Source organism: Papaver somniferum, chromosome 3 (genome assembly GCF_003573695.1).
Source record: "Papaver somniferum cultivar HN1 chromosome 3, ASM357369v1, whole genome shotgun sequence".
In the NCBI taxonomy this organism is placed as follows: domain Eukaryota; kingdom Viridiplantae; phylum Streptophyta; class Magnoliopsida; order Ranunculales; family Papaveraceae; genus Papaver; species Papaver somniferum.
Genome location: NC_039360.1, coordinates 209,206,437 through 209,227,404, shown reverse-complemented (window position 1 = coordinate 209,227,404; position 20,968 = coordinate 209,206,437). Strand labels below are relative to the sequence as shown.

The 20,968-nt window shown below is 36.4% G+C and overlaps 2 protein-coding genes across 2 annotated transcripts; one reads left to right on the top strand and one right to left on the bottom strand.

Annotated features, from left to right (window-relative positions):
• Positions 1-2,622: 2,622 nt before the first annotated feature.
• Positions 2,623-4,762, bottom strand: LOC113360574. Its single transcript, XM_026604072.1, has 4 exons — positions 4,365-4,762; positions 3,762-4,147; positions 3,530-3,707; positions 2,623-3,478 (listed from the first exon to the last, which is right to left on the bottom strand). The coding sequence occupies exons 1-4, from the start codon at positions 4,760-4,762 to the stop codon at positions 2,623-2,625; spliced, it is 1,818 nt and encodes a 605-aa protein (XP_026459857.1).
• Positions 4,763-7,303: 2,541 nt separating this feature from the next.
• On the top strand, positions 7,304-14,079 carry LOC113358538 (26S proteasome non-ATPase regulatory subunit 1 homolog A-like). Its single transcript, XM_026602130.1, has 14 exons — positions 7,304-7,446; positions 8,527-8,590; positions 8,838-8,943; positions 9,039-9,150; positions 9,225-9,393; positions 10,165-10,299; positions 10,383-10,738; positions 10,851-10,986; positions 11,078-11,326; positions 11,425-11,645; positions 11,738-11,996; positions 12,160-12,392; positions 12,590-13,100; positions 13,335-14,079. Exons 1-14 carry the CDS (start codon positions 7,304-7,306, stop codon positions 13,680-13,682), a joined length of 3,042 nt encoding a protein of 1,013 aa, XP_026457915.1. The 3' UTR covers positions 13,683-14,079.
• Positions 14,080-20,968: the final 6,889 nt, after the last annotated feature.

Sequence of the window (20,968 nt, the reverse complement as noted above, 5' to 3'; positions counted from 1 at the left end):
AATTATTATAACATATCTATTCATTATTTTGCATTCAATTCCCTTACATCACAAATTTCCTTTCCTTATTAACACAAGTGATAACAGGTGATGCTAATGAAAACTGATAACAACAATATATGAAATAAAAGGAACAAAAATAGGATATCGTCCAACAGAGTAAGTGTTGAACCATAATTTGATTGAAAATGCACATTTTCTTATTCCCTAACACATCACGTAGTCTGTAAGATTGTTTAATATCATATAAGTCGCCATCACTCTCATAGTTTGTTGCATTTGGTTAATCGAAGACTTGTGAATGATTGGATCGATACCGATGTAAAATTTTATTTCCTTGTGGTATAAAATGAAAAATAAAATCTGTCTTTGTACAAATATATAATGTGATTATGAATTATTCATGTGATATTCAAACTTTCAGACTGTGGGTTGGTGCAGAATACTGCGGAAATACTACGTCTAAATGTTCCATGAAACTCGAATTTGATGGACTTGATTCCAGTTGCATAATTTTAATTTGGCATTTACTTGGTCATGAGCTTGCATGGATTCTCAAAAAGCTTCTCATGGATGCCATTGATGGATTTTATTGGAGGGAACCATTTTGTTATGGTTTCCCCTAACTTCACTGTTTTGGGTTTTGATTTTTCTATAACACTTTCTACTTTCTGGAAGCATCTTTTGATACAAAACCTGCAAAAATAAAAGAAAAGGTAATTGAAGGTGGTGGCGGATTGTAGATGTCGGGAAGAAGATGTAGCGGTTGATGGTGAAGATGGAAAATAAGTTATCTGTAAATTGAGTTTTTTTTTTTTTTTTAGTTGTTGGGTGACTTTTGTAAATAACAAGTCAAGAGATGGTATTTAGACACACGAAAACTACATGAATGGTACATACGATTATTGAGGATGGGAATTTATATAGTTGGGAAATAGGAAAAGTAGGGATGAGAGAAATAGGGAAAACCAAAAAAAAACACAATCACTGAATGCAGTGTAATTCTTTTGTGGGTTTTCGTTACACTTTGGTTTAGAATATAAGTTCACGCAAGAAACAAATGAAGGTGGTTGTACAACCACGGAGTTAGAAAGAAAAGAGGTAGGTAAAGTTGAAAGAGAATAATGTTTGTTCCGTAAAATGAAAGAGGTAGTTTAGGGTGTTCGGAAAAAACAAAGCAAGTTTTCACTTTGTTTATTCATTTTTTCTTTCTTTCTAGGTTATTTAGTTGTTGTCATGTTTTTTTAGTTATCTACACTATCAGGTTGTTTTTATCTCCTTTTTGAAGATTTATCTATGCTTTAATGGTGGTTATTGGTTACTAATTTGGGTTTTAAGATCAATATGGATGTTCTCCAACGACGAAACCTTCATATTTGTTGTCTCCGGAACGAAATCTTCATCATTAATTTATCCGGCGACGGAAACTACGCGGTGATTTTTTTGACGACTGAATCTCCATCCCTAATTACAAGAGATTTGAGCAAATCACTCCTATTTTGGGAGCACATCTGTCTATAGTAGAAAATCAAACAAAATGGTTGAATTTTAATTCCTAAAAGAACCATCTTCCTCGGATTTAATCGGATCTTATTCATACTTGTATTTGTCTTACTCCGGTAATCCTTCTCTTTCTCTTGCCGGATTTCTCAATATTGTACTCTTACGGTATGATCTTGTTTCTTTGTATTCTCTTATTTTCGATCTTAAACTCATTGTAACCTCGAATTACCACTAATGAAAAGGTTCCTTGTTTATCAAAAAAAAAAAAAAAATTGGGCGGATCAATGGCTATTCACATTCCATAGTGTAGCATCTAATTTGATTTTTTTTTTAAATCAAGCTCCTTCAATTCGAATGAGTGCTGCCTCTCACACCATATTTTTTTTTTGGTAAATCCAAATTGTATTAATAAAAAGCAAGAGAATTACAACTTAATTTGTAAGAAAAGAGGCACAAATTAAGTTCAACCAAATAATTTGTTCGAATTCTAAAGCAACTATAACGCAGGAAAGTTCAGCCAAGTAATTTTTTAGAATTCCAAAACCAACACTCATAGCGCCCAAAACATTAACATTAGAATCACAAACTACCACTCCAGCACCAGCCCTTCCCGGATTACCTCTTGAAGCACCATCACAACACAACTGCAATTCATTAACCTCAGGATGAATCCGAAAAAATTCCTTTGGATCCTAACACCTTACTCTCCCGTGTTGTCTAAAGTACTCAAGAACACGCAAATCATATTGGCAAATCAAACATATAACCCTTCAAACGTCTCGAATAGTCATGGATTTGATTGAAAACCTTTTTATGGAAGAAGTTCCAATTAACCTTTTGATTCCCGTAAATAAAACCATTCCTTGTCATCCACAACTCTGAGCGAATCACCAAAATAGACAACAACCATAAATCCTTGAACATTCGACTCTTAGCTTTTGCTCTTTATAAGTTGTTATAAGATTTTGATTAGGAAACAGACCAAACACATCGGCAATCCACATCCATCCCTTAACATCAAAGTCGCAAGACCAAAGAATATGATCCAAAGACTTTTCCTCTCTGTTACATAAGAAACATTTGTTAACCACTTGATATTTAAATCTACTTCGTACCTTATCAAGAGTTGCACAAGCTCCACGTTTTTTTTTCAATTTCTTTCAGTAAGAGAAGGATGAATAACAGGACGCCATAGCAAAGTAGCACCATCAAACTTAGGATATCTCTTGGAATTAGGTCTTTAGCCGAGATAACAGAGAACTGGGCCTTGATGTCTGACTTCCAAACTTTGCAATCCACTCCACCCATTGGAACTGGCAAATCATCCAAGACAATTCCAGCAGCTAAGAACGTGTTCAAAGCCTGGTCCGTGAACTCCCATTCACCATTCAAAATCATATCAATGGCTCTAACCTGCCTATCCAAGTCATTCAGACCTAAGATATCAGCAATAGAAGTATCTCCCCACCATGAACCGAAATACAAAAATGTAAACCTTCCATCACCTATCAACACCCTTGTATTTAACTCCACATCAGCATAAAACAAACGAAAACCAGGAAAGATAGAAGACTTCGTGTAACCCACCAAAAGCCCATTTCTAGAAAAGAATTTAGCACTTAAAAATCTAACCCATACCTTTTGAGAAGTACAAATCTTCCAACATAATTTCATAAGCATAACTTTGTTCATGACTCGCATTTGAGTAATACCAAGACCCCCTTCAGAATACAGAGAACAAACCTTGTCATACGCCACCACAAAAGATTTACTCACCTTTGAATCCCCTGACAATAAGAAGTTACAGATAGCCACCTCACATTGATGAATAAACTTAGTAGGCCATTTATAAACAACCATGTTATGAATAAAATAACTTGCAATAACTGACTTGACAAGCATCACCCTGTCTTGAAAAGATAGCATCCTACCCTTCCAACCCGCTAATTGCTCTTTAATCTTCTCTACCACATTGCTAATATGATGGTATTTAACCGCTCATGACATTACCTTAACTCCCAAATACCTATCCGGAAAAGAAGTACTGTTCATGCCCAAAAATTCAGAGATTGTTGCCCTCCTCCTCCTCCTCAAAGAACACCCTCCATAATAGAGCTTGCTCTTCTTTCTACTAACAGTCTGACCCGAAGCCTTTTGATAAGAACTCAAAAGAGCCATCAAATTTCTCAAACTCTTCATGTTACCTTTAAAAAAAATCATAATATTATCCGCAAAAAATAAATGAGTAGGATAAATACCTTTTATAGTGGCCATGGTAGTCATGGAACCCTCACGAAACAATTTCATGATATTTCTACTTAAAACATCCTCAGTCAAAACAACAATCAGAGGAGACAAGGGATCACCCTGACGAAGGCCTCTATCAACACTGAAAAAACCTTCCGGACTACCATTCACAAGGACAGAAATTCTAGATGATTTCAAAATCTGCAGGATCCAATTGCACCAATCATCCGAAAACCCATATCTTCTAAAAACCTCCATAACAAAAGGCCACCTCACAGTATCAAAAGCTTGCGTGATATCTAACTTTAAACCCACATTGTCATCCTTACGCTTAATTTTCATTTCATTAACGATATATGAAGCAAGACTAATATTTTCATGGATATTTATACCCTTCCTGCCACATGCTTTTCAGAAACTAACTTGTCTAAAACACTCCCCAACCTCGTAGCCAAAATCTTAGTAAAGATCTTAAAAAATAAATTACTAAGACCAATAGGTCTGAAGTTTTTAAGAGTATTTGCCCCTCTTTCCTTAGGCAAAAGAAACAACAAGCTAGAATTAACCCCATTAGGAATAAATTTATTAGTCCAACAAAAAAGAACGACACTTACCAAATCATCCTTAATGACCTCCCAGCAATGCCTATAAAAAAACTAGCAAAACCGTCTGGACCAGGAGCACTATCCGCATCTAAACCAAAAACAACTACATGAATTTCTTCAACAGTGGGAAAATGATCCGTTCTATTCCTCTCCTCATCCGAAAGACTATCATGCTCAATGTCAAAAAGAGAATCCACCGGAACTGCATCATCTCCATTGAATTTTGCTTCGTAATAGCCAACCATAAGATCTCTAATCTGATCACAATATGTTACCGTAACCCCATTAGCATCCACCAACTCCGAAATAGTATTACTACTACGACGCATACGGATACTATTGTGAAAGAAATTTGTATTACCAGCACCCTCCACCAACCATTTATTCCTGGACTTTTGCTTAAGCATTGTAACATATTGCATATGGATCTCATTGACCTAAACTTGAGCGTCCTTCATCACATTCATCTTATGCAAATCAGTAGGATCCTCATCAGCAGTTCGTAAAGCCCCTTCAAGTCGAAGTTGAGCCTGTTTTAAACAAACATTTACATTTCCAAAGACATGTTGATTCCACAACTTCATAGCCACTTTGAGACGTTTTAATTTTTGAGGATAAATGTAGGCTGGAGAACCCACCAATGGCTCATTCCAACTGTCACGTACCATCCTCATAAAATCAGTATGGAGGAGCCACATTTTTTGAACACGAAAAGGATCCCTTCGCGGTCTCGTAACCTATAAGAGGAGAATGATCGAAAACTTCCCTAGGAAAAGCTTTACACCGCCAATTCTCAAATTTATTCAACCAAAATTCATTTATAACAGCACAGTCTAATTTACATATAATTCTTCTAGCCCCCGTCTGCCTATTAGACCAAGTAAAATTACAACCTAATGCTTCATCTTCAAAAAGACCATTATCATCCATCCAATCACTAAATTCATTAACCACAGCTGTTCTAGGAACTCCCCCACCCTTCTTCTCATCATTACGAAGAACAAAATTAAAGTCTCCTATAACCAACCAAGGTACCTGCTGATCACCCAAATTAAGCTGCCTCCAAAGGTCTCTTCTTGTAACTTGTACAAAACTAGCATGCACAAAAGAAACCATCACACCATCAACTCCAACCGTAACTTCCTGACGAGAAGTATTTAAAACCACTTACTCTAAGATATTCAAAGACCACATCACCCATAGCTTCCCAATGTAACCATCCATAGAGTTATGTATTGTAGAACTACAAAACCATCCAATTGAAAACGTCTAATATATCTAGATTTTACTGACACTCTTGGCTCAGCAATGCCAATAGTGTCAGGCTTGTACTCCTTAATTAATTCTTTTAGTCTGCATTGTGCTTCATCACGCACAATCCCATTAATATTTCAAAAAAGAACTTTCATTAGGAAACAACTTTGTTGGGGTTATTTACCTTAACTCGATGCGCTGATCTGACATAATCCATCTTGTTCACAACCTCTCCAGATTTATGTTTAGAACCAACTACAGTTTTTGAAATTGTATTATCATTCAAATTTGTATTCTCTGAAGTCCGAGAAACTCCAGGAATTAGCAGACTGTCTTGATAAAATAACTGGCGTTTTATAAGTCCACCTGCCAGAAGTACTATCAAAAGTTGGAGCTGACCCTTCCTGACGGCCTGTTTGCATGGTAGAACCAACTGTCACTGAAGTATCTTCAATCAAACCAAGTTCTGCATTCAAAACGTCAAACTAGTTTGGCGAGACAATACTTTCACGGAGAAGTTAACTACAGTCTTATCAAGTAATGAATTCCTACTCTCACTCGCTTCAGAATTCAAAGTTGACTTAGTACTAGGCATACTCTCTATATCACTAGATACTAAAACTGCATTCACAACTGCCCTTTGTCCAGTTCTTGCCAATTCAACATAGGCAGAGCGAAAGACATCTTCAGTCTTAGCTAACTCATCTTGTAACTGTTTAGCTACAACCGCTTGAACACTCCCTGATACCACCTCACCTTCCTCAAGACCTAACTGAACAGATTCCACGTTAGCATGCTGGCCATGCACAACAAAAATCTGTTTCACATTAGGTATGCTACTGGCAGCTTCATGAACAACCGGAATGCTACTGGCAGCTTCATGAACAACAGGAATGATGGGCGCTGTCTTTCCTTTCCTGCGTCTAGCCTCTTTCCACTCCTTCCCAACACTTGGATCAATACTGCTTCCAGCATCCGTTTTAGCTGCCTGCAAGTTTTGATTCCCTAGAACTGAAGTTTGTAGCTGCTTATTGTTTGAACTATTCTTGTGTTTCCTTCGGCATTTTGAATCAGTACGACGTACAATCTTACACTTTGAACAAAACTTAGACATCTTTGGGATATCTATTTTTTGCCAAAAATCCAATCCTCCCACAGAAACATGTATATAATCTGTGTCATGTTCAGCAAAGTTAATATCAATTAATACCGAAACAAAGTAACCATACTCATGAGCCAAAGTCCTTTTATCAACCACAATTGGAGTCCCCAAAGTTTTTGCCATAGCCAGAAGGGATTTTTCAATCCCCTCAACCAGGAAACTTCACCCATATTTGGTTATAATTTTAGGATAGAGATTGTTTTTTTTTTTTTTTTTTGCCTCTCACACCATAGCCATTCCTATTTGCGGGTGGCGACGGGTCCGTGCTTATAATTGGGGAGCTCATATTTGGTTAAGGGGCAGCCGAATCCGTAGAGATGGAAATTGGGCTTACCTTTTTCTTTTTCCTCCTTTAACAAGAATTGAATATCAATAAAAAGGGGATCCATCGGCCTTTTCTTGCTAATAGCTCTCTCTGAAATATTATCTACTCCAAGAAAAATCGAAAAACCCTAATCTTAACCTAAATTATTTTTCTCATTATCATCACAGTTCAAGAAACTAGAGGATTCTAATTTTAAGTCGAATCACCATGGCCACGATGGTGAGTTCTGCAAGTGGTTTGCTTGCTATGCTCAATGAATCACATCCAGCTTTGAAGCTACATGCTCTCATCAATTTGAACACATGTGTGGATTATTTCTGGCATGAAATTTCAACTAGCGTTCCTATCATGTATGTTTTTATCAAACTTTGTTTCTTGATGTTTGCTTCTTGTTAGGGTTAGGGTTTGGTTCCTTTTTCTTTTTTGTAGATCTGTTATAATCTCTTTTTACTTTGCTTACTTTATTTCACTCTGTTATTAGTGATGTTGAAGTCAGGGTTTTGATGATTGCTGGAAATCGTTAGGGTTTGTTTGTGATCAAAAGTGTTTCACTAAGTTTGCTCTATTTTGTTAGTGTTCTAGGCGAATTAGTGGGAGAATTTTGAACCAGTAGAATTATATGTTTGGATGTTGGTTTTGAGCTAGAGCTAGAGCTAAGGTAAATAAGTAAACGAGAACGCTTTACAGTTATAATTAGGTTATTGGTAGTAGATGAGGTCTTGGCATAAGGTAGTTATAGCACTTAATGAGAAACAATGTGGCATGCTTAGTTTAGTCTAGAGTTTTAGTTTCTAATGCTATTAAAATTGACCACAGAAAAGTGTTTTGTTTTTTCTCTCTTTTTTTTTTTTTTTAAAGTTAGCTCACTTGATCTATTTGCAAATCCCATGATTTTTTCTCTATAATAAGAAACAATGTGGTATGCTTAGTTTAGTCTAGAGTTTTAGTTTCTAATGCTGTTAAAATTGACCACAGAAAAGTGTTTTTTTTTAAAGTTAGCTCACTTGATCTATTTGCATAGCAAATCCCATGATTTTTTCTGGTACTTCAGGCGGTTTTCCTTACACCTTCTTGCCTTTTGCCCCTTCTTATCAGGGTGATATTTTCTCTCTCTTTAATTCCCTTAGCTTGTTATGTTGAAGAAGGGTTTCCTTGTGTAGTATAACAAGTTAATATATTATGGAGATTCCGAGATTCTATCGCTTTGCATTTCACCTGTCCTTGTCTGGAAGCTTGCATGTTTCTGGAACTTAGAACAAGGGTCAAATACTAGTATGGTTACTAATTTTTTTCATATGTAAAAGTTAGGTAATGCGCATTAGGGTAGTACATGTAAAAGATTTTGGGAATGCTTGCTTGTTCAAATACATTGCTTATTTCTATTTTGTATACATAATGTTTATACGTGCTGAACTCATTTGGTTTTGCAGTGAAAGCTTGTCTGAAGACGAAGAATTTGATCAAAGACAACTTGCTGCATTGGTTGCATCAAAGGTTATAACAAGCCTTTTTTTTGTTTCATTTACAGTTAACATTGTTTATCTCAGCCATGATTTTTGAAAGACGTTAGCATTGTTTATCTCAGCCATGATTTTTCGAAGACAACTTGCCATGATTTTTCTTGCTTACTCTCTATCATGATGAGATGTAAATTAATAATTGGTTGGATTCCGAGAATAAAAGTGTTACTGGTTTTGAGTTCTGCTTTCACATTCTTCTTTTCTGTTATATGGTTCCGCAGGTATTCTACCATCTGGGTGAACTAAATGATGCGTTATCTTATGCTCTATCAGCAGGACCACTTTTTGATGTCTCAGAGGACTCTGATTATGTCCATGCTATTCTTGGTATGAATTGTATTTATATGTCTTGTATGATAGATTTGTTATGAGCCACTTGTCGTGGTTGGATACTAACTGAGAAGTTGGTCATTGTATCTCAGCTAAAGCTATAGATGAATATGCTATTTTTAAGACCAAAGCTGCAGAATCGAACCAAGAAGCAGAGAAGGTGGATCCTAGATTGGAGGCTATTGTGGAGAGAATGCTGTGGAAGTATGTTGGATGTTTATTTCATTTATTACTATATCTTTAATTTTACACATTATAACCATTTTGGTTTCATGCAGGTGCATCTTGGACCAAAAATTCCAACAAGCTATCGGGATTGCGATCGAGTGCAGAAGGTTGGACAAACTTGAGGAAGCTATTACAAGGAGTGATAATATTCCTGTAACACTCGATTATTGCATCAATCTTGCTCATTCCTTTGTTACCTTGAAAGAATACCGCAGTGAGGTACAAATATCATTTCAGAAAAATGGTCCTAGAATCTTTTTCTAATCCATGTGGAGTTGTTGTTCAACTGAATTAAAAAAGGGTCCTTTTCAGTTAATTTTGTGTCTGATGGGGCATGCGACCAAGATTTGTATCATTTAGATGCTCAATATCTTAGATTTTTAGGGTTAGTAAGTCAATCAGTCAATGGTGCTACCCACTTTCTAGCTCAGAAGGATTAAGTCTTGATAGAGATTACTTTGTGTATTGATATGTTTTCAGATGTCTTCCCTTTGATTTTTTTAATAATGAAGTCCACATGTGACTATTCTACGTTTATCTGTATCAGTTATAATGGTTAGGCTAACATCCCAATCATCAAGTAACCTATATCTGGAGCCTAAACTCTGAGTTATGCTTAAGTAGGGCTTCATAAATAAAAACATGTTTCTCTTTGATTTACCTTTTTTTTGTAATTAATTTCTACTTTTGTTCCAGGTGCTTCGTGTTATGGTTAAAGTGTCTTCCCTTTGATTTTTTTTAATAATGAAGTCCATATCATATTTCACATGTGCCTACTCTACGTGTATCTGTATCAGTTGTAATGGTTGCGCTAACATCCCAAGCATCAAGTAACCTATATGTGGAGCCTAAATTCTGAGTTATGCTTAAGTAGGGCTTCGTAAATGAAAACATGTTTCTCTTTGATGCCTTTCTAGAGGCCAAATCCAAAAACTGCTTTAGCTGATCTACCTTGATGAATTTTGTAATTAATTTCTACTTTTGTTCCAGGTGCTTCGCGTCATAGTTAAAGTGTTTCAAAGCTTGCCTGATCCCGATTACTTGAGGATTTGCCAACGTCTCATGTCTCTGGATGAATCTGCAGGCGTTGCGATGATACTGGAGAAGCTTTTGCAATCTGAACAGGTTGGTTACTTAATTATTATTGGTGTTTGGTATTTGCTTGTGAAAATTGTGTTCTCTTAATTGAACGATGCTGTGGCTTATAGGATGATGCTCTTATGGCGTTCCAAATTGCTTTTGATCTTGTTGACAATGAGCGTCAAGCTTTTCTATTGAGCGTTAAAGGTCGTTTTCCTGATCCAGTATTGAGGCCTACAGAGAACAGTCAACTCGTTTCTAATGATGAACCGGGTTCAGTTCAAAGTGGAAGCTCTTTGGCAGCTAATGATCAAGTAGCAGCCTCGGAAGACATTCAAATGTCAGATGGAGCTAATGCTCCTCGTGGAATTGTAGTCGAGGCTGATGAAGAGAGATATAATGAGAGGGTAGCAAAACTTAAGGGAATTTTGTCTGGGGAGACGGTCATAAAACTGACTTTACAATTTCTATATAGTAATAACAGGTGTGAGAAACATCTATTGCTTCTTACAGTCGTACCTTGGACATAACGTTTTTGAGGATTCCCCTGTACTAGTGACTAACTTCTTATGCTTTATGTTATAATTTGAACGCAGATCAGATCTTCTAATTCTGAAGACGATAAAGCAGTCGGTTGAGATGAGAAACAGTGTTTGCCACAGTGCAACAATATATGCAAATGCAATCATGCATGCTGGAACAACAGTTGATACTTTCTTGAGGGAGAACTTGGTAATAGATATATTTTATTCCATATATGAGCTATTCTTCCTTTGCATTGTTAAATCTGGTAATGTAAATGCTAACTTATGTGGTTTAACAGGACTGGCTGAGTCGAGCTACGAATTGGGCAAAGTTTAGTGCAACAGCTGGACTTGGTGTTATTCACAAGGGTCACCTGCAACAAGGGAGGTCACTGATGGCACCTTATCTTCCACAAAGTGGAACTGCTGGTGGTGGTAGTCCATATTCAGAGGGTGGTGCCCTTTATGCTCTGGGACTGATACACGCTAACCATGGCGAGGGTATTAAACAATTCCTCCGCGACAGCTTACGGAGTACAAATGTGGAGGTATGGCTTGTTTAGGAATCTATTGCAATTTGTGTGCAAAATCCTCTATGACCTTCCATATTGCTGATATTATGCTGATATGTATCCTTGGTGCACAGGTGATTCAACATGGGGCTTGCTTAGGTCTTGGATTGGCTGCTCTTGGAACAGCTGATGAAGAGATATATGACGATATAAAGAATGTACTTTATACCGATAGTGCTGTGGCTGGTGAGGCTGCGGGCATTGGTATGGGTTTACTAATGGTTGGGACAGCTAGCGAAAAAGCTAGTGAGATGCTTGCATATGCTCATGAGACTCAGCATGAGAAAATTATTAGGTACGTGGAGCACCGGGATCTGTATTGTTGGGCTTCTATTATTAATAGCTACTTCGGGACTTACATATTCTGTTATTTCTATTCTGTTTTAGGGGGCTGGCATTAGGCATTGCCCTTACAGTGTATGGGAGGGAGGAAGAAGCTGACACACTGATTGAGCAGATGACTAGGGATCAAGATCCTATCCTCCGTTATGGTGGTATGTATGCGTTAGCAATGGCCTACAGGGGAACAGCAAACAACAAGGCCATTCGCCAGTTATTGCACTTTGCAGTTTCTGATGTTAGTGATGACGTAAGGAGGACAGCTGTTCTAGCTCTTGGATTTGTTTTGTCCTCTGAACCTGAGCAGGTTGGTACTTCTGTCTGTCTAATACTATTCGTTATTTCTGTAACTTTGCTTCTCTGTTTGTTTCAAGGTTTCTCGAGTTACCGTTTCCCGAAATCGCTGTAGCTTTTATCCGTTGTTCTTGATCCTAGCTAACACGGAATTTATCACGTTGTTGTATTTCCAGACTCCACGAATTGTATCCCTGCTCTCCGAGTCTTACAATCCACATGTTAGATATGGTGCTGCAATGGCAGTGGGCATTTCATGTGCAGGTACAGGTTTGAGTGAGGCCATCTCGTTGCTGGAGCCACTTACATCAGATGTTGTTGATTTTGTTCGTCAAGGGGCACTTATTGCAATGGCCATGGTGATGATTCAAACCAGTGAAACTTGTGATTCTCGTGTTGGGTCTTTCAGGTATTTTTTATTACTTCGCCCTAGTAGACTAGTTTCTTTATGTTTTAGTTTTTATTACTTTCTAATGCCCACCTTTTTTATTACTTTCTAATGCCACCTTTTTATGTTTTAGTTTTTATTACTTTCTAATGCCACCTTTTTTTTCTTTATGTTTTGTTTTCTTCCATGGAACTCATTTGTATCTTGTTTTATCTTAGGCGCCAGCTCGAAAAAATTATTCTTGACAAGCATGAGGATACCATGAGCAAGATGGGAGCAATTTTAGCTTCTGGGATTCTTGATGCTGGGGGTAGAAATGTGACCATCAGGTTGCTTTCTAAAAACAGGCATGACAAAGTCACTGCAGTAGTTGGATTGGCAGTCTTTAGCCAGTTTTGGTATTGGTATCCGCTAATATATTTTATTAGTCTTGCCTTCTCCCCTACCGCATTTATTGGCCTAAATTATGACATTAATGTTCCAAAGTTTGAGCTCCTATCAAACGCCAAACCATCTCTATTTGAGTACCCTAAACCGACTACTCCCCCTGCTGCAACATCGGCTGTAAAACTCCCCACTGCTGTTCTATCTACATCTGCTAAAGCAAAAGCTCGTGCTAAGAAAGATGCAGATCAGAAAGCTAATGCCGAGAAGTTAACTGAGGACTCCATTTCAGCCAGTCAAAAAGGAAAATCTCCCCCCGAGAAGGATGGGGACTCGATGATGCAGGTATTGCTTTGTATATCAAAGAAAAAAACTGAACAAAACAGAAGCTTGCATTATTATCCTTACATGTATGCTGAAGAAATTCCATATTTGGTTGTTACTTTTTAAAGAACTTGAAGATACATTAAGGAATATTTACAGAATAAACACCTGCAACTGTATATTTTTGGAGTACTTTCACTCGATTGTCTTCGTGGTGCTAGACAATAACTGATATGTATGTTGTTGGATTTTCAGGTGGATGGCTCTTCATCTTCAGTGGAGAAGAAGGTAACTCCGGAGCCAGAACCCACTTTCGAAATATTAACCAACCCTGCTAGGGTTGTGCCAGCACAGGAGAAGTATATCAAGTTTCTCGAGGATAGCAGATATTCACCAGTAAGTTTAGCCCCATCAGGATTTGTTTTGTTGAAGGATCTTCAACCAGAAGACGCAGAAGTGCTCTCTCTCCATCTCACTGACACACCCTACTCTATCATGGCACCTGCCTCAACAACAGCTGCTCAGCAAGGACCACCTCCTGCAGCAGCAATGGCTGTCGATGAGGAACCTCAACCCCCTCAACCTTTTGAATATACCCCATGATCTGTTTTTTTTTTTTTGCTTTATCACAAATCTTTAATGTCAAACAAGAATCCAAGATAGTGTGCTATTCTACCCAGTTAGCAGAACTTCGAGAAGTAAGAAAGACTAGAATGGAAAAGGCTGGCCGCAGCTTATTGGATAGGGGAAAGGAGGGTGAGAGTTAAGCCCTTCCTACAGGTCATAGGCGAGTGAATGTTTTGTTAGTGTATCGAGTTGGGTAACACTGTTATTTAACGTTTTTTTCTTCATGAATCCTGAAACCGTTTATGCTTTTAACAATGTCCTGTAATTTGGAATTAATTTTGCTTTATATGTTGACGAGGACCCTGTGTATTTTAAGAAGTTGTAAAACCATTTCATATGTGATAAAAAAACAAAAGAAAACACGTTTTTCTCATGCCACACAAGTAGTAATCGTATGCAGAAATCAACATTGAGTGATGCTAAAAGCAACGGCAGTACCTCCGGAATCTTAGCATCACTAGTTGCAGAGCCTGGGGATCACTATGGGCTGCCAGAATTGCAGTACAACATAATTGGCCACAATTGATTTCTGAGACAGATTCTTTATCCAGCAAACAAAGCTTCAACTGCTTCAGCTTATAAACTCAAATGTATTGTTGTCTTAGTTTGAACCGTGTTTTAGGGCATACAAAAAGATTAAACTAAGGGTTATCCTAGGTGTTGATGGTGGATTTTTGACAAAAACTCGCAAAAATTTGGTTTTGTATATTTCTGACCTAGTTTCAGTTGAATATATTATGGTCTAGACATGAAAGCTCATGTTAAAGTTGTCTCTGACTGATCATGTAGCCTCTCCGTAACACAAATGCCTAATTGGAGTCTCTTAGTTGAGCTTTCACTATTCCGTCTATTAATTGGAGTCTCTTAGTTGAGCTTTCACTATTCCGTCTATTTTATATGCAATTGCAGTATCCACTTTTGTATAGAATCAAAAATGATTGGACGTTTTCTAGATGGATTGATCACTAATATAGAGCAATAACGTCATCAAGATGTTGCAAATGTTCCTTGACTATACAAAATAAATGTTTAGAACGAGTATGACGTTTCTGCCGTCTCATACCTCGATTCTCGAATAAATATAATGTCCTGAGACGCCTGCTAGTATAGAGCCATCAATTAATTTTAATGCAGTATTCATCAAGTGAATTCCTAGAAAATATGCTACACCATAATATTTTATTACTTCAATTCAAGGCTTTTCTCAGTTGAATTCCATGAATTAGTAATAAATATTCACCTTTCGGACATACGGGCTACCACTGAATAAACCCTAAGGAACTGGTGCAGGTGTATTTAGTGATAATGCTCAAACGAGCACCCTAAAGTATGGACAAAAAAGTACTCCCTCCGTCCCACCATTAAGTGACCTATTTGATTTTAGATTTTGTCCCACTAATAAGTGACCTATATCACTAAACAAGGAGATATTTCTAAAATTATCCTTTTACTAAATTATAAAAAATATAAGAAATGTGCATAATTTGATAGGCATGTTTATATTCGTTATGTAGGTGTTTTAAAATGCTTTTCAATGGTATGAAGTTTACGAACATCTGTGGAGTAGTTTGAGAGATAAATAATTTCTAAATTTCACTTGTTATTATTCATAAGGGTATAATTGTAAAAAATGCTTAAAAATTACTTCTTTCCTTGCTTGCCTTAAAAATTGTGCAAACTTGAACTAGGTCACTTAATAGTGGGACGGAGGGAGTATATGGAAAGTTCACCAAAAAAGAAGGGAGAAAAATAATATAAAATAAAAAGAAAAGGAAGTGCGGGACCGGGCCAGCGGCCGACCGGTTATGCCACCGGTGCCCCTCCCTTTTCCACTTTATTATTATTATTTTTCCTTAAATCTTTACTGCTCATTCAATCAAACTCATATCTTTGTCAAATATTGGTTAATCCACTATACGGTTAACTAAGGAAGTGGTCCCACGATCATTAGGCCTTTACACCATATAATATGTTAAAATATTATTATTTTAATATTTTCCAAATACTGGACGTTTAAGCAAAAATCTTACTTGCTCATTCAAGCAAAATTAAGAATTTCAGTCAAGGTCAAACTCTTCTGAAAATACAAAATAATGCTTAAATGTCCAACAAAAAGTACCAAAATTTTCATGATTGGACAAACGTTGATATGGTGACCCGTGCACCACCGGTCAGTCCACTTTCCACCATGGCCGGCCAGTCCCTACCATTCCTTAATCCATATTTTGATTAATCCTCCATATTTTGATTAGTTCCAGTTGGACAATCCTCCATGCACCGCCTAGCTGGTCTCTCCACCACCAATTGTCGGTCCTCATAAAATTAGTTGGTTGGTCTCTCTATCCATATTGGACAATCCTCCATCTCCTGGATCCAGGGTTTCCTAAAAGTAAGGTTTCAAACTTGATGATAATTCTAATCGAGTTTGAGCACCAAAATTTTTCATATTGATCTATCTATTAATATTTTAATTAATATTTAATGTTTGGTCTTGCTACCAACATATTGTTGCTCGATCAAGCAACATTTTATTGGTCGATCATCCACTTGGGCAGTTCTCCAATATTTCATTGGACGACCATCCACATGGTCGATCATCCAATGTTTACCAATATTTTAATCTCCACTTTGTTATTCGACTGCTCATGACATGGTGGATCGAGGATTATAATATAATAACTCAGCAATATCTAATCTCTTGTCAAACATATCAGAATACACGTTGGTCCATGGTCGAACAATCTCATTAGACTGACGTTCATCAACACAACTTTTTCGAGTATCATTGTTGCTTCAAATGACACAATGATATGTCACATTCATCAAACTCGACATCTAAGCATTATTGAGCAGACCTTATGCTCAATCCATCATGATGAGTAACATGTCACATTCGTCATTGACAATTATGCTAAACTCATCAAATCTAAGGTTCACGGTCTAGCCAAGTCAACAATTGACCAACTAAATATACGTCTGCCTTGCAGACTTCACATGAGGCATCAACCATGTCATATGGGGGAAAATTTACTAGGATTTTGGTCTGGCGGCCTAGCACGTGCGGTGTAGCAATACATCCACGATGAGAAAGTGAGTAATTCGTGCTGGCAGTTGAAGGAGTAAGTGAAGTAGTGGATGGAAAATCAAACAAGCATCCCACGCAATGTGGAACCGTTTCAACCACGATTTCCCACTTCCCTATTCTTCCGCTCCTCTTTAACCGTCACCACTTACTAGAGATCAATGTATTAATCACTCTTGCAATAAATAGGTTCATCAACCTATGATTTGAGAACTAAACTCAATCGAAATTAACTGAACAGAACTCAATCAATCTGATCAAAACTTATCGTAACCCAATTTACGACAGTCTATCATTATTCAGCACGTAGAACCCTCCAACACGAAGAATTCGACACATCCACAATCCATCAATTACCATTGATCTCACACTTCTCAGCTTCCCTCCTACAGATCGACCCTCATCCCTCTTTGTGACTGAATTGACTCTGAAACGACCATTTTCTTTAGGCTGGAGTCTTACAGATTGACCTCTCGAAATCAAAGTACTCCCGTGCAGTACCCCTGTTAAAGGTTTAAGCAATTTGCTTAACTGAGATCCGCCTACCGCCCGATAACAAATCGTTTTTACCCATCAATACTAGGATAGGTAAATTACTTAATTATCCTCCATTAATTTATTATTTTACTTAATTATTTTTTAATTTTCTTAATAAAAATATTTTTTTAAAAATTTTTTTCTTCCCTTCTTTCCCCCCTATACCAAACCGAACTGTACAATAGAAAGTATTTCCCACAAACCCATGTCTTACTCTTGTGTTTGATTGATAAATTAGGTTTAAATAAAAAAAAAATAGAATTTCCCTGTAGTTACAGAATTAGGTTCGGCTGATAATTGAAACAAATTATCAGCCCAACTGCTTATTTTTCTTATCATTCTGAAAGTGCTGATGAACAGTTTGACTAATAATTAAACACGAAAACAATAGGCGAACTTCGCTTTATGAAGAACAACACTAAGTATAGTTGTCCTATTTTTCTCTCGAATCAGCCGAACCTAAGTTCGACAGTTACAGAGTGAAGTTCGGCTGAGAACTTGTCAACCGAACCTAGGTTCGTTTTCAAAATACGTAGGTTCGACTAACAAGTTATCATCCAGACTGCTCATTGTTCTTCATGTATGAAGAATACTCGGAAGTTCGGCTAATAACTCGTCAGACGAACCTAGTGTGTTGCAAAATAGAAAACAAAAAGTTTTTTTTTTTTTTACAAACAATTAAAAAAATTGAAAAAAATTAATAAAAACTTTAAAATTGAAAATAAAATAAAATAGATAAGGGTCGTTTTGCCACTAAACCAAAATATATGGATGAGGGGCTTTTAAGATTACTATCTAATAACCCGTTTTTTTCCTTATTTGATAATCCCCAAATTTTTTTCTATGTATGCCCTAATACATGGTTCCTTAATTTCTTCCAAAAGATTGTAACTGATAATTCCTATAGGATGTCTTTTCCCGCCGCGTTATAAGTCTCCACTAAATACTACAATCATCTTTTAGAATAAACAAATAAAAATTTCGAGTTAATTAAGTCGAGAGGTTAAGGAACTAAATTTCAGAATGATTTAGTTAACAACATATCTTCCTTGTTAAGTAAAAGAGACTTTCTTTCTGAAATATGAAAACTAGTTTTGCTTTTAGTTGCTAAACAGACTCTAAGACTGACTTTTATGGAGGAGGGAAGTGGGATGATGGAGACGTAAAACCATCGCTTAAAGTTTGGTTCCCTTTCTCTATGCTCTAAACCAAGGAACTTAGAGGAAACATTAATACATGCGAGGATTCCGGAAAGAATACAAAAACGAGGATACAATCATACCTTATTCTCTTTTATATAGAAAAATCTAAATCTAATAGAATATATTAAAACCAGATTTTGTGCCATCTTTAATATTTATATAAATAAAATATTCGAGGTATTTTTCTCCTTCACCACTCCGCTTAGACATTCCTCCCGCCCTACGTGGCACCACTGTTCAACTCATCTTTCCCTCCTCCATAAGAGTTCGCCTAAGAACTCGACTAGTTTCCTCCCAAGTCCCACCTCGACCAGTTCCTTTGCAAGTCCCACCTAACCATAACCTAACTTGTAAATGGAATATATAAATGAAATATCTATTTTACAAAAATAAATGTGTCTTATTCAATCCAAAAATAAATGGAAACTAGATACTAACCCGTGCTTCACACCTGAAGTATGGTTTGATCGAGGTTCGGCAAATAAGAGTTCATTCATTCCATGAGTCAATGACTTTATGTTGCGATGTCATAACTCACGACCAATTTCTGGATACGAATATTATAAGTGAACTGATGTGTTTGGAGATGCAAAATAAGATTTTAATAATTTATATATTAAACACCTCAAACATGTTTTAATTCATATTTTTGTTTACGGTCCGCGAATTATAACCCCAGAGGTGTCATCATCCTTCCACAAAAAACCCATCAAAACAAAAGTAACACAAAAACCCCATCAAAACAAAATTAACACAAAAAACCCCAAATTTAAATGTTGGTTTCATCAAATTTAATTTTGTTTTCATTAAATTTTATGATGAAACCAACATTTAAATTTGGGGTTTTTGCATCAATTTTTAAAAATTTGGGGTTTTTGTATAAATTTTGTTTACGATGGAGTTTTAATGGATCCCAACATTTGAATGGGGTTTCTGTACCACAAGTTTGGTCACCTTGGATTTTTATGACTAGTTTTGTTTATTATATCTATTTAAACACCTCAAACTTGAATTCACTGTAAGATTTAAAATGAGAGCACTTGTTGCAACGAAGGTGAACACTCTTCAAGGTTCACATGAGCAAAAAATTACATAAATAAGGTAATTTCAATCAGTTTCGTTAACAAAGAAAACATAAGCCAAGTAATAAGAGACTTAACGACAATCTTTTTCCTCAATAATTGAAAGAACTCTTCTGTTGTCATAGATTTCAGTAAAAAATTCTGAACAAGCTCAGAGATTGGAGGTCTCAATGCTTATTGCTCCACCAACAAAGTGAACAACATGACATATTGAAGAAAAAAAACTACTAAAAGTGCAATTGAAAATAAACCGAGTAGTATTACTGAGAAAGAGAAACGACACCTTTGAGCAACCGTACTTTGGCGAATCTTACATCTTTACTAAATTATTACACAATTACTTGTGATTCTCAAATATACATTATAATCATATTGAACCTTTTAACTGATTACATTAGTACACACACCGAAATTTCTGACAGATCAAATAACATGAACTTTGCTTGTCTTTATTGAATTGTTAAGACAGAAAATCATATACATATATACATATATCAAAAAAATATCACCACTTTGTACCCGGACGTCCAACATTTCGAAATTACCCGTTTCATTTAGTTCAAAGATTATCCACTACATCTGCAGTTCATCTGCATGATCTCAAGGTCTTAAAAACTGATACCCGACAAAGTGGACATGTTATCAATAATTCAAAAAAAAAAGTCCTTTGATTTATGAGAATAATTTATTGAAGAAACTGGAAGGCAAAGATTTTCGAAAGATAGTATAGGGACACCATCCCTGTTTAAGAAGTGCGTACAACATATATATATAATGCAAAGTAGATAATTTTATTTAAAAGAAAACACAAAGTACAACCATTACACCATTGTTAAAAAATCAAGGCATTTAGAATTTTCGACACTTGAGCTTCGTTTCATAAATGAGCAAAACTAATAGAAAAAAACCAACATTAACTTTCTTCCTTGAATGATTCATGTTATACTCATAACATGTGTAATTACGCAAGGAAAGACTTTTTTTTTCCCCATAATACTCCCTCCATTACTTTGAATGATTCATGTTATACTCATAACCTTAGGTTTTTTTTCCATTACTTTTTTTGTTGTTTTCTATACATACTAGGAAGCATGTGAATTGTTGCACTACTTTAAAAGTTAATCAAAGTGCTTTGCGAGTTTAGCATCGACGATCCGCTTGTTGTCCTACTATGGTTTAGAGGGAAGTTGTAAGCATAAGCATGTTATACCAAACAGTAATAGTCAAATCTAGATATCTTAATCTTGAGCAAATTAAAGTCTCCCATTAGTATAATAAACCTAAGTACATGAAGCTGTGAAGCAACTGAAAGTAGGTTTACCAATACCAAGAACTTACACTATATCCAGTACAATGAAG